We start from the raw sequence: 12634 nt of genomic DNA, 5'->3' as shown, positions 1-12634 counted from the left end.
AGCAAGCCAAAGAGCTCTTTTACAAATTGATTATGTCTTGAGATAACTGATTTGGAAAAATAGCCAGGCTGTAAAGAAATATTCTTCCAACCTTCTCATTAAAAAAAAAAAAAATGCTGGGGCCATCCCTTTGGAGTTCAGCAAATATTTGACAGTTATATAAATTACAACTACATTCATGAGCCTATTAGGTAGCACACCAATGCATGGTTTCTGCTTCTTGTCTTGAGCTGGAGAGCTGCTTTTTATGTTTCTTCTATTTATTTTCTCTGTAGTTCTGCCTTCTGACTCTTCCCCCATCCTATTTGCTGATAACAAAGGGAACATATGCTAGGAGTTGATAAAACCATTGGTTATCTCTCAATAGAAGACAGTCAAGAGCTAAGGGAAGTCTACTGATCAAGATCTTGAAGTCATAAACAAGTTATCCAACCAGGAAACAATTATTCTAAGTTAAGGAGATATTAAGGTAAAAAAGACACAAAATCTTTTACCCTTTAGATGTTTTCAACAAAAAGAGCACACATAAATGACTATTTCTGAACTGTGATAAATGCTACCTACACTGGAGTTACAGAGATGCCATGGAGCACTGAGCAAGAAGCACTTAATATGCCTGAAAACTCAAGGAAGAATCCATAAAAGGCCAGTTATTTAAGCTTCATGTTAAAGGGTACTCAACTGTTTTCTCCACAGACAAGACGCAGAAGAGCTTTCCTAGTAGAGTTAACAGTATATGCGAAGACTTGGAAGTATGAAAGAGAAGGCATGTTCTGGGAACTGAAAATAGTTCAGGATGACTGGGTGCAAGATGGGGGTAGAGGGATGTGGGAACCATAGATATTTATTCCATGTTAAGTGCTTGGATTTTATCTAATGGGTAGTACTGTGTCTTTGAGCTCCTTTTTCTTCCTGTTCCAACATTTGAAAATACACAAAACAAGAACATACTGTTCTTTCAGATCTCATTACTGTATCTCAACTTTCTAATCCTCCCTTGGTCCACCGAGGTGAGGTCAAACCTTCCACGCACGCTTCTCCTTTGCTGGATCTGGAATCAGCTCCAACACCTAGATAGATTCCTCAGAGTATTTATTGTGTGGGGATAGTCTTAAAAGACCTCCCAACTAGAGGTCTGTAAATTGACAAAACAAAACAAGCCAAAATTCAAAACTGGGCTTTAGATGCTACAAAAAGTATATCTACATGATGAATTGGTTGTCACTGATGTGCCTTATAATGATTTGGAAAAGCAGGTAGATGTCCAATGGACAAATGCTTGGAGTTGAGTTAAAAGTGTTTCTTACACAGTGATTCCAACTTGGGAACCCTGTCCCCTTTGAGTCTGAATAGGTAGCAATGGCAGTCCATAGGGAGTTTTCACGGCCTCAAGAAGTATAATAAAAAGCAATGAAAACACAAAGCAAGCTAACTAAAATATTAAGTTTCTTTGCATTTGACTGGAATGGTCTGACTTTACTTTGGTAATAGCGACCCTGGACTCCAAGATGGTGTCAATCATTCAATTGAAGGAGAAGAAACTAATGGATATCAAAATACAGGAACTGCCAAGCTGGATATTGATGCGGGATTCCACCCCTGAAGGCATTGCTGGAGTGTTTCAAAGAGGTTACTACCGGTATTACAACAGCTATGTCAATATGAAGAAAAGGAACATTGCTGAGCTTTCTATGGTACTGGCAGCTTAGGTATTTTTTAACTACTGCCATTCTTATAAGGAACTCAGATATGAGCACTGAGCAAGTGCCACTGCAGAGTGCCCAATGTGGACTCCACATTCCTGATCATGACCTTTGTCCAGCAACTCTGAATCCTTTCATATTGTAATGAACACCTAATAAAAGATGACTGGTTAAAAAAAATGGGTAATACTAAATCACACGAGGGGCCGATTAGCATCGTGATTAAGAGCATGCATTTTGGAGCCAGACTGCCTGGGTTCAGATTGCAGCCCTGCTGCTTATTCATGCCAGCTTGGCCACGTCACATAACCTCTTCATGCCTAAGTCTCCTATCTGTAAAATGGAGGTCATGATACTACTCTCTCCTAATTGCTAACTAATAAATGCAGATTGATTAGAGACAAAATATATCAAAAGGAGAGAAAACAATGAAAGCTTGAGCACCATTGGTCTAACTCAAGCAAAAGAAATCACTCCAACTGCTTAGGTTACAACCTGAAACAAGAGAAAACCTTCTTACTTCACTGGAATTCAAAACTGTGTCCGCCCTCTGGCTCTGGACTGAATGTGGAGGGATCTGTGTGTTACTTAATCCCATTTCTTATTCTCTCCTCCAAGAACCAAAAACGTGTCCCTCAAGCCTCTGTAGGCTTCATTATCTTGCAGATATTTCAGACTCCAATATGTTAGCCATTAAAAAGACGTCACTCTGTTAGATGACACCATCGCTGGGCAAGAGCCATCGATAATAAAACAGCTGCCAACCTTCCTTGGCAAATCCACATGGCCAAGAGGACAATGGTGGAAAAGGTTCATGATGGAGGAGGGGGAACAAATAACAAGGCAGAGAAAATTGTTAAATACCGTAAGCCAGGGGACATGATGAACAGCTCTGGCCCGGGTGACTAGGAGGAGTCTGGCAGGAGGCAGCTGCCAGAGTCCAGTGCTGGGCCAGCTACCTTGAACTGTAGATGCATCCATGCTGGCCAGAGAGGGAGTCCAGTACTGATTACTCCCATAGCTCAGCTAAATGTTACCCATGCCAGGGATAACAAAAGAGTATGCAAAATCTACGGAGGCTAGAAAGATTGCCAGGAAAGAGCAGGAGAAGATTGGCTGGAATAAATACAGCCAATGGCTCTAGGGAGGACAAATGAAAATACAGAAATTGAAAGTGAGACACTTGGAAAGTCATGCTGTCGAAAGTAGGCAAGTGGTTAGCTCGTTGGCTCTATGCTGGCTACGTGAGCCTTCGGGAGCGACAGGGGACTGGAGGTGGACAAGGGCGAAGTTGTCTGTTGACTGGCAAGCAGTGCCTAGCGAGGAGGGTGACATCATTCTCTGGATGCTGTCCCTGCTGGATTTGCAAATTCTAAAAGCTACTATCTTACTGTACTCAGTTTTGCCATCAGTAAAATAGGTAACACTGTACCAATACTGATCAACTCAGAGATAAAAGTAGATGACTTGGACCACAGATACTACATGAAATGATTACTATTACTTGTATATTTACAATTTGAATGACTGTAAATACAGTAGGTCCTCGGGTTACGTCAGAGATCCGTTCCTACCGTGCGATGTAACATGATTTTCGCTGTAAGTCAGAACCCACCTACATAAGCACCTACATCACTCACATGGAGCACATACACAGCAGTAAGGAAGTGAAACAGTAAAAAAAATTTAAAAGAAAGATAACAATTCCCGACCTTTACTTGTGGTAAATAAATAATAAAAAAACATAAAGCACATATGTACATATGTCGAAATGACAGAACTTTTTTTTTTAATAAATGGGAGATGGTGACGTAACCATGAAACGAGTCCAACGTAACCTGAGGACTGCCTATAAATGCATGAGATCAAACTGTATAAAAATGCTGATATTTTACCATAGTAAGTTTATATGTTCAGTTTAATAGGTAAGAGTGTAGACAAGATTTGAGATGCTTGATTATAATAGAGAACTCTACTAATCAGTTGTAACTCTACTAATCAGGAGATTCGCCCTGCACCCTTCCTCCCCTGACTCCCAAAGAAAAGCTGTTTCTTGTGGGATCTAAGCAAAGATGAACTGTCCTAGGGCTCATTTCTAGCTGACTTTTTCTTTTCCTGTCTGTGAACTTCAGCCACTCTAATTCCTCATGTCACATCTCTTTCTAGTTGCACACTCGACCTTGAGTGGGTGTTATGAAGAGGGGCTAGGCCTTGACAGGGGTTCCTGTCTATGCTCATGGAGATGGTTTCTCCCTCTATGAACATGGCCTTAGGATAGCGGCTGCTTAAGAGGGGGGCACGGGAAAATTGTTTACTCCCAAATATTTTCCTCACCACCAGTAGAGATTCCTTTCTTTGGCTTAAGTATGAGCCTCGTTAAGCATCCTCTTCCAGCAAACAAATACATCCACCCCTGTAATGCATTTAATGGCTCCATTTTTAGATCACCATCCCCTGAAACAATATGCGAAGGGACGTTAGGCACCCAGTCAGACTGCCACCTGCCAGTCACATTCCCAGCAAACAACAGTGCCGGCCAACAATTAGCTAGGATTCAAATTGCTTCCTACACCTCATCCTGCAGACCCTGTCACTTTTCAGTGAGGGGCAACCTATTAAAACGATTTGCTCATATAAACCAACCGCCCCATCATTCAGGGCCTGCCACCAGCTCCTTTCTGATGTGGAACTTGAGTGTCCTGGTTCAAGCCTCCAAGAGTGGACCCCTTAGAAAAAAAGATACCCTCCTGAAGTATTCCAACTCCCTGAACTACAGAAGGGCCACTCCACCTGGGACCTCTCGTGGTACCAACAGCAGAGCTGGGGCGCCAGGCCAGCTAGGAGCATGTGGAGGAAACCACGTCACATGAGAGAGCCCCCCTCTGCAGTTGTTGTAGACGCAATGAGCCTGGAAGTCAGGGTAAAGTACAAGGTCAAAGGCAGGATGGAGGCTGTTGACAGAGGAGGACCCAGAGTCGTGGACTTTATGGCACTTTTAAAGCAAGTTCATAGAACCTCTCAGTCCCCAGACAGATCAAAATTTCAATCTTCTCCTTTTTTATGTATGTGTTTGCTTTGGAGGAAGTCCCTGGGAATTACATGAAATTTCCCAAGCTGACTTGGGCTTTCTGGAAAATCTTGGCAGCCACCCTGACAACAACGAGGCTCTCACATCAGATGTGTGCCGAGAGCCCCAGGAGCCCTCTCTCCTCTGCTCCTCCAGCTGCCCCTTCCCAGCACAAGGTCTGTGGTTGCAATGCTCCCCCTAGCTGAGCATAGTGGGCTGTCCAGGCATGTGAACGGACGCACCTCCTGCGGCTGCTTCTGGACCGTGACACTCACAGCAAAGCCTCTTGCTTCTCTGCAGTTTCATGACCTTTGTCTTCTCTTTGGAGCAGGCTTCCCACTGGGGTGGCAAACCCCCAAAGATGTAATTTTACCTCTCAGTTTGCTACTGACCTTTCTCAACCAAACCTTACTGTGCTTGGGCTCAGCCCCTGGGACCCCTGCTTCCCTGAGGCTCACAGACTCTGAAACCTACTGGGTGTCCTCCTTTTCCAGGGAGCCAGGCAGCGCAGACCGGTCCCCACTATCCAGAGCCAGCTCAGCTGGCCTGAAGGGCAGGGGGTGGGAGGGGTGGCTAATCCACAATTAGGATAAATCAGTGTCTCACAGCAGCGGTCCATCGCAGATTGGAACCAAAATTGCCTTTACTCTTTCAAAATAAGCCTATTTATAAATTCATTCTCTCTTCCCTTCTTATTTGGTGTCCAAAGCTAGCTCCCCATCAGCCTTGGTTGGCGTAAGGCTTTCTTGCTCCAGAGTTCCTGGTTTTTCATTTCTCTGCCACTCCCTAGCTCTGTTTACTGTTTTGTACTAAACAAACAAGTATTATTTTACTCTGTATACATGGCACTATAGGAAGAAAATTTAAAAATAGAAAGCTGGAAAAGGTAGAGTCCTATTTCAAGGAGCTTACATTCCAGCAGGGGGCAGAGTCCTAGAACCCAGAGCACAAGACAACAGTCATCTCAGGCTGAAGGAATCTACCCCACTACCCCCAAACAGGAGGGTACTACTGTCTCCTCCCAGGAGGAGTTACCTCCCAGAGGTAATGCTGGAAATTGTGTCCTGGGGCTAGGTCTGATTAAAGGTAAGAATGTATTGACCCACTTCCCACCCAAAGCCAGATCTAGACCACATTATTTCTGAGGAATCTGGAAGGAGGAACAATAGAAGTAAGTAAAATCTCCCACCCATTGCAAAGACCATGTCTGAAAGTAAAATCAAGTAAAAACGTGAACACACACAAACGCACTCACATTCATGCACCCACATGAACACACACACGTGTGTCTTTCTGGTGGAGACTTCTCATCAGGGACCTGGTTACATGCAAATGAAAAAAAGGTGAAGCGTCATAAGCAGAGTTTGAAGGGTGATGACCTTCTCACACCAGAGAGTGAATGACGATTCCTAAAGAAGCAGGAACCATGACAGGCTCCAATGATGGTGACACCACAGGGCTGACACTGGACTCAGGCTCTTGTTGGGGTTCTGGAAGGCCCCGTGACTATCACCTCTTATCCTTATTTGAACTCAGAATAATTTCCAAGAAAGACCTAGGAGCCTGATGAAATGGAGATCAAAATACCAGTTTGACTGTTGGCAAAGGGGTCTGGAGACTATGGCATAGGCATAAAGGCTGAATGAGGGGGCTAGAACTCCACTGAAATAAGCTACTCCCCCAAACTGTGGGCCTCTTCTGCTGGGCTTACCATACAGTGGAAAGAGCCCAGAAGGCCCACTCTCTGCAGGCAAGCAGGTCCTGAAGGGTTCCTCCTCCCAGACTCAGCAATCAGATCAGTTACCTTGGTTCCCCATCAAGGGGAAGGAGGAAGCGATGGGGCGAGAAGCCAGAAGTATTTCTCCATGGATATCTCTTTACATTGAAAAAGGAAGAATGGGAAATAAGTATCCTCACCCTGGCTACCCTCAGCGGGCACTGCTGTCAGCCCAGACGCAGGACGATGTGCTGCAATGAGAGGCTTACTGGCCTAGAGACTGGCACGAGGCATCTTAAGATACTATCAGGCGGCTGTGTCCTCCTCATCCTTCCTCTGACACTTCTCCCTTCCTGGGCCTCTGTGTTGCGCTAGGAAGGATTGAGATCAACAAACCTGAACATGTTTTGGTTTGAGGTTTGGCAAATTCTGGGACTCCAAAGTATTCCACAAATGTTTTGTGTTCTGCAAAACCAAAAAACATTGGCCGAGCGCTTTTCCCCCTAATTTTTAAGCCCATGTGTTTTGAAAGGAAATGTAATCCGTATGTTTGGGGTACATTTATATGCAACTCGTCAAACCATGCTCATCTGTATGAGCCATTCAATGTCTAAAAGGCCTGGGGAGGATCACAGATTCATAAGAACACTCTGTTAGCAAGAGAAAGGCAACAGATGAGGCACCGGTTGGAAGGTGACAAACTGGGCTCTGATATTGGCACAAACCGCCAGAAGATTTACAGATAATCCTCTAGATCCTCGCCCATCAATCCGTCCCATCTGCACAATGGCATTAGTCATTCTCGCCCTCATCAGATCCTGCAGGCAGCTAGTGATCATTAAATTGTGATAATCGGATAATTTGGAGCTTTTCAAAGAGAAAATACAAGGGCCACAACAGTGTATTTTAGTCCAGCTTCCCAGAGTACTGGGAGACAAAGATGGTTTCTGCCTTTAATGAGCATCCTTGCCCCATCATGACACAGGTTTTCAGTGTCAGTGTCTCACAGTTTCACCTGCCAGCGAAGGTCAGCCTGACTTCCTGCCTCTGTTAGGGAGCACCTTGTTTACAGGGGTGCAGAAAGCAGATGACAAAGTCCTGGGGAAGCAGACAAAGAAGGGCAGAGTACTAGTCTATACAGGTTGTTTTATTGAGAAAATAGGAGGTCCTTCATCTTTAAATAGGTGAAGGTTTTTTGGAAAAAAATCTATTCTCCATACCTGTTGAACATAAAATAAGTTCAGTTTCAATCATTGGCCTCATAGAGCAGAAAGTGCATGGGTTTGGAAGTCAGGCAGACTTGGGTTTCAGTCCCTCCTCCAGCTTTACTGTGTGACATTAGGAAAGCTGCTTAAACTCTCTGAGCCTTGGTTTCCCTATTTGTAAAATACAGGTTGCTTTGAAGATTAGAAGGAATGTAAGTAAAAGGTCTGGAGCACAGTAAGCGCTTGATCACAGATAACTTCTATAATTACTAATATTACTTAAAACAGCGTGCAGGTTTTATTTTTTTGTGTTTTTTTAATATATTTTTATTGATTTCAGAGAGGAAGGGAAAGGAAGAGAGAGAAACATCAATGATGAGCGAGAATCATTGATCAGCTTCCTCCTGCATGCTCCCTTACTGGGGATCAAGCCCGCAACCCGGGCATGTGCCCTTGACTGGAATCGAACCTGGGACCCTTCAGTCCACAGGCTGATGCTCTAGCCACTGAACCAAACCAGCTAGGGCTTAATGGGGCTTAATGAGGTATTTCCAGGCTATGAGAAAAACCCTATATAATAAAAGCCTAATATGCTAAGTGTCCGGTCATCCATTCAACCAATCAAAGTGTAATATGCTAATGATGTTCTAAGGCCACTCAACTGCTCTCTATGACTTGAACTAACCACCAGGGGACAGATGCTCCGACCAGTAGGTTAGCTTGCTGCTGGGATCCAGCCGATTAGGACTGAGTGAGACAGGCCAGACACACACTGGAGCCCTCCCGCAGTCCCTCCCCGACTGAACCTCTCGCGTCCCTCTCCAGCCCCCATCATGCACCGGTGGGGTCCCTCGGCCTGGCCTGTGCCCTCTCACAATCTGGGTTGAGGGACCCCCTCCAAGTGCACGAATTTCGTGCACTGGGCCTCTAGTAAATAAATAAAGCATGGAAACGGGCAAGTGAAGACTATAGTTCTGCTTTCCTAGAGTCCTTACAAAGAAGAGCAGTTCCCCAGGCAGGATAGGCAGTTACTGAACAGTAGACATTAACCAGCCATAAGAGCAGACACAGGCCAGGGCCCCATGGTGAGTCAAGGTCCCTTCCAGCCCACTGAGGAGGCAGAGGGACCTCAGGACTTGAACTGAGATGTCATCACAACTTCATAACCAGTGGCAAATGCTTCAAGGTGCATGGCCTTATTCTTAAGTCCATTAAAATGTGGCTCCAACCCCACAGCCCAGCTCTAACGCTGGTCAGTACAGCCTATCTATTCAGATTCTCCGTCCAGGTCATGCCTCTGACAAATAAGGATTCCACTAGGAAAGTATAGCAAAGAAAAAAATAAGAAGAAGAAGAAAAGCTCTGGAGCTCCAAGAAGAAAATAAACACAATAAATGCCACTGGTGAGACAAGAGTAAAAAAAAAAAAAAAAAAGGAAAGTACTTGAATAACTAAAGACAGTAGGGTTGGTTGGGCCCTGGGCAAATACAGTTGTATCTAGAGCAGAAATTCTTAACTGCTGTTCACAGATCTTTTCGAGAATATGAAGGAAGCTGTAGACCTCTCCCTGGAAAAATGCACACCTGATCATCCGCACACGATATTACTTACAATATCTGGAAATGCACAGAACCCATGACGTCCATCCCTGGACTCCAAGTTAAAGATCTCCAATACCCTAGGCTTCTTTCTGAAGGGCCAGCTTCTATTTTGGGCTCCAATCACTAACAAGGTCCTCAATATGCCCAGAGAGCCAGCCCAGGAAGGGAGGCAACAGGAAGCAGCTCCCAGGCACCTTCTGTGACCTGAACATGGACTAGAAACGCATTGTGAGGAAAAGGACCATCTCTCTGAACTGAAAGGAATAGGGATTCGTTCTTCATTGGCTACATTTTGAAAACAAAGGCTTTTGTCTTATTTTAAACAAAGAGCCCTTGAGCAGGAAGGCATCTGGCCTGGAGTCCATATGCCTGAGTTCTCACGTAGCTGTATCACTAACTAGTTGCCTGACCTAAAACATATTACTCAATTTTGGCATCTGCAAACTGGAAATTTAAGTGGCTTTTACTTTATTCAATAGATGGGACCTTAAAAAATTCTGAGGTAAATAAAATTATATAGAAATCTAAAAGCTTTTACATATATGATAAGTGTCTCATAAAAAAGAAAACTTTCATAAATCATTTTGTAAAGGAAATAATCAGTGACTGTGCTATCTATGTAGTTCATGGAGTGATTAAATATAAAATTAGTTCATCTGAAAACTCTTGCAGAGAAAATAGCAAAGATAACTCCTAACAATTTATGTCATTCCGATGTAAAGAAATGTCCCCAATTTGGAAAATGTTTTAACACTAAAGTGAATAGTGATCACAAAGCCTACACACTTTATGAGACATGCATGTCACATTTGCTGTTTCAGTGTGGTTTGTGTAAAGTGAAATTTTCTGATCGAATAACAGATCAATCTGGTTTCCCTGGCAATTTCAATTCTCTCTTAACTCTGTGGATAACAGATTTTCATTTTAGAAAGGAGGTATTTAGAGAGAAGAAAGAATTAACTAGAAAAACACCATAGTCTCCAAGGCCATTTACAACAGGAGCAAATAGTTCTATAAACGTCAACAGTTCCTAAGAGTTTCACTATATAACAACCTAATCAATGGTGATGTTAGGGCACCCAGAGAGGTGCTGCTCTATAAACTCTCTTTATTAAAGCAGAAACATCTCAGGTTTTCATATTAATCATTTCAGAAAAATGGTTAATTTTTTAACAACGTTTTACCTCTTAAAAGTAATAATTGTGTGAAAAATTTTATTTGTCCACAATTCCTTATTTTCTGATAATGAAAAATAGATGAGATATCACTGTAGGTTCTCTAGCCACATATAAATGCTTAACAGAAAAAGTCATCTGTTGATTATAATAAATCACCATAAAATTTGTTTTAAGTGCCTGAATTACCAAGTATGATGTAGAGGAGGAAACACCATGAGGGACTTGATCTGGTAATTTAATTTAGAGTGTTTTACCAACCAATCTGGATAATTCAGCCTTTAAAGGGCAGCTTTTTCACTCTTGGATCAGCTATCTATTTGTCTTTGCACAGAGACATGCAAGTGTTTTCCAAAAAGCAGGAGCCAATGGGGTGTGGTTGGAATAACGTCACATATAAAAGAAGTGTCAATGAGTCTCTTTCCCAATTCTTACCTGTTTCTTCCAGAATCTCTGAATCCTTTAGCAAAAGGGTTTCGGTCAATTTTTAATCTGGTGATCTGGAAACAAACAAAGAAGCATGAATTGTATTTTCATTAATGGACTTCCTTTTTGGTTGCTCCTAGAAAAATAACAAAAGTCATTCTGTTAATAACAGCTAGTGTTTTTATTTCATTTCCTTTTAGTTGGAGCTTTAAATGAAGTTGATATAGGACTAGGGCCTGGCACACAGATGTCTGACCCACCTGACCCTCTTCTCCCTAAAAAACAAGGTTTTCCCAGTATGACTCCATAAACTCTTTTCCATTCACCTTTGTTGCCCCAAAATGGTGATAAAGGTATTGAAATGGAAAACTGGGTCCATGGTACATGATACACAGGAGGCCCCTAAAAAGTGGTTATTGAATGAGTGAGTAAATGAATAAGTGAGCAAGTGAATGAATAATGAATGAATGCATTCAGCCAAGCCAATCAGGAGGAATCACCAAGACAACCTGCCTCATCTGAAGGATCCAAATAATTGGCTGCATTACCCATTTTACTTAAGTTGTGTCTTCTAGCCACTAGGGATTGTTCCTTTGATGACCTGAAATGGTCTCATAAAAGACACAAGAAGTAGCTATTCTTTTGTCAGGCTGAACCCAAAGGAAAATCTAAAAACATGCGACTTGAGGGGGCAGAATACAACATATCTTATTCAATCTGCAAGGCTTACAAGAGAATCAGAAGAAATAGAGGCAGTTTAATAAGGCTGAGCACACCCAGCAAAACAACCATGTGACCCAGCTTGAACAAGTCCTTAGGAGCTATCTGGTCAATCTCCACTCAGTGCATCAGCTCCTCTCTATTATATCCTATCCTAGTTCTGTCAGTTTCTGTGGTGGTTGTATGTGTTGTCCTCGTGCCTCTAGACTAGAACAAGCCTGACCAAAAAATCGTATATGTGCTCTAGTGTTTCTGCTTTCAGCCTTGGTCATGGGACATATTTCGATACCTTCATGTCTGAACCAGATGTGAATGACTCTCTACATTCAAGTAATAGAGACTTAGGGGTGGGGGCTGGGGAGCTCAGAAAAGGAGGGAAGGCATGCTCAATGGAAAGTCATTCTAGAAATAAGGGAATCTCATTATTTGATATCATCTTTTTCTGATAATTGCAGAACTTATCACTGGGATGGTTCAAATTCTTTCCAATGTTGCAAATCTACTCAAGACCCTCTTCCATCAGAGCAGAGTTTCTCAAAGCCACAGTCTTTAAAGGTCTTTAAAATGCAATGTGAGATTCTGATGAAAAAACTTGAAAGTACCTGTTATTTTCCCCCCTCAACGTTCCTTGCCTCTAGAATGACATACTAATAATGTAGCACTAAAAATACAGCAAAGGCAATTTTACATGTATTTTAAAGACCAGAGCAGGAGCCTGGCGCTTTAGCTTTCCAACGTCCACTGTCTGCCCTGTGAATACTGAATTGAGTTTAAAGACTGTCACTGCATTCTGTTCTTGACTTAAAATCAGTTATTTCTTCCTCCATAATCCACAGCAATAAACCACACACCATATTTTCTTTTCAAGTCAGGGTTATAATATTTTATTTTCTCTTTCAAGTTGGCTTATCCTGTCCGACCCATTTATGATAGGGGTTTATGATATATGATTGTGCTGCTGTGTTTCGGGGACCTCCACAGACCTTTGTAAATATAACGACATTCTATTTCATGGGCCTG

At 42.7% G+C, this 12634-nt stretch overlaps 1 protein-coding gene and 1 pseudogene across 4 annotated transcripts in view; one reads left to right on the top strand and one right to left on the bottom strand.

Annotated features, from left to right (window-relative positions):
• Positions 1-12634, bottom strand: part of TBX15 (T-box transcription factor 15) — a 94865-nt gene that overhangs the window by 16282 nt on the left and 65949 nt on the right. For all 4 annotated transcript variants that reach the window (XM_008147244.3, XM_054711442.1, XM_054711444.1 and 1 more), the window contains one exon: positions 10904-10968. In XM_008147244.3, coding sequence (XP_008145466.1) covers positions 10904-10968 — 65 coding nt within the window. The remainder of the gene's footprint in view (positions 1-10903; positions 10969-12634) is intronic.
• LOC129148002 (ATP synthase subunit f, mitochondrial-like) lies at positions 1509-1760 on the top strand (annotated as a pseudogene).

This window comes from Eptesicus fuscus, chromosome 22 (assembly GCF_027574615.1).
Source record: "Eptesicus fuscus isolate TK198812 chromosome 22, DD_ASM_mEF_20220401, whole genome shotgun sequence".
Lineage (NCBI taxonomy): Eukaryota > Metazoa > Chordata > Mammalia > Chiroptera > Vespertilionidae > Eptesicus > Eptesicus fuscus.
The sequence above is the reverse complement of the archived record's forward strand: the minus strand, read 5'-3'. Positions and strand labels throughout refer to the sequence as shown.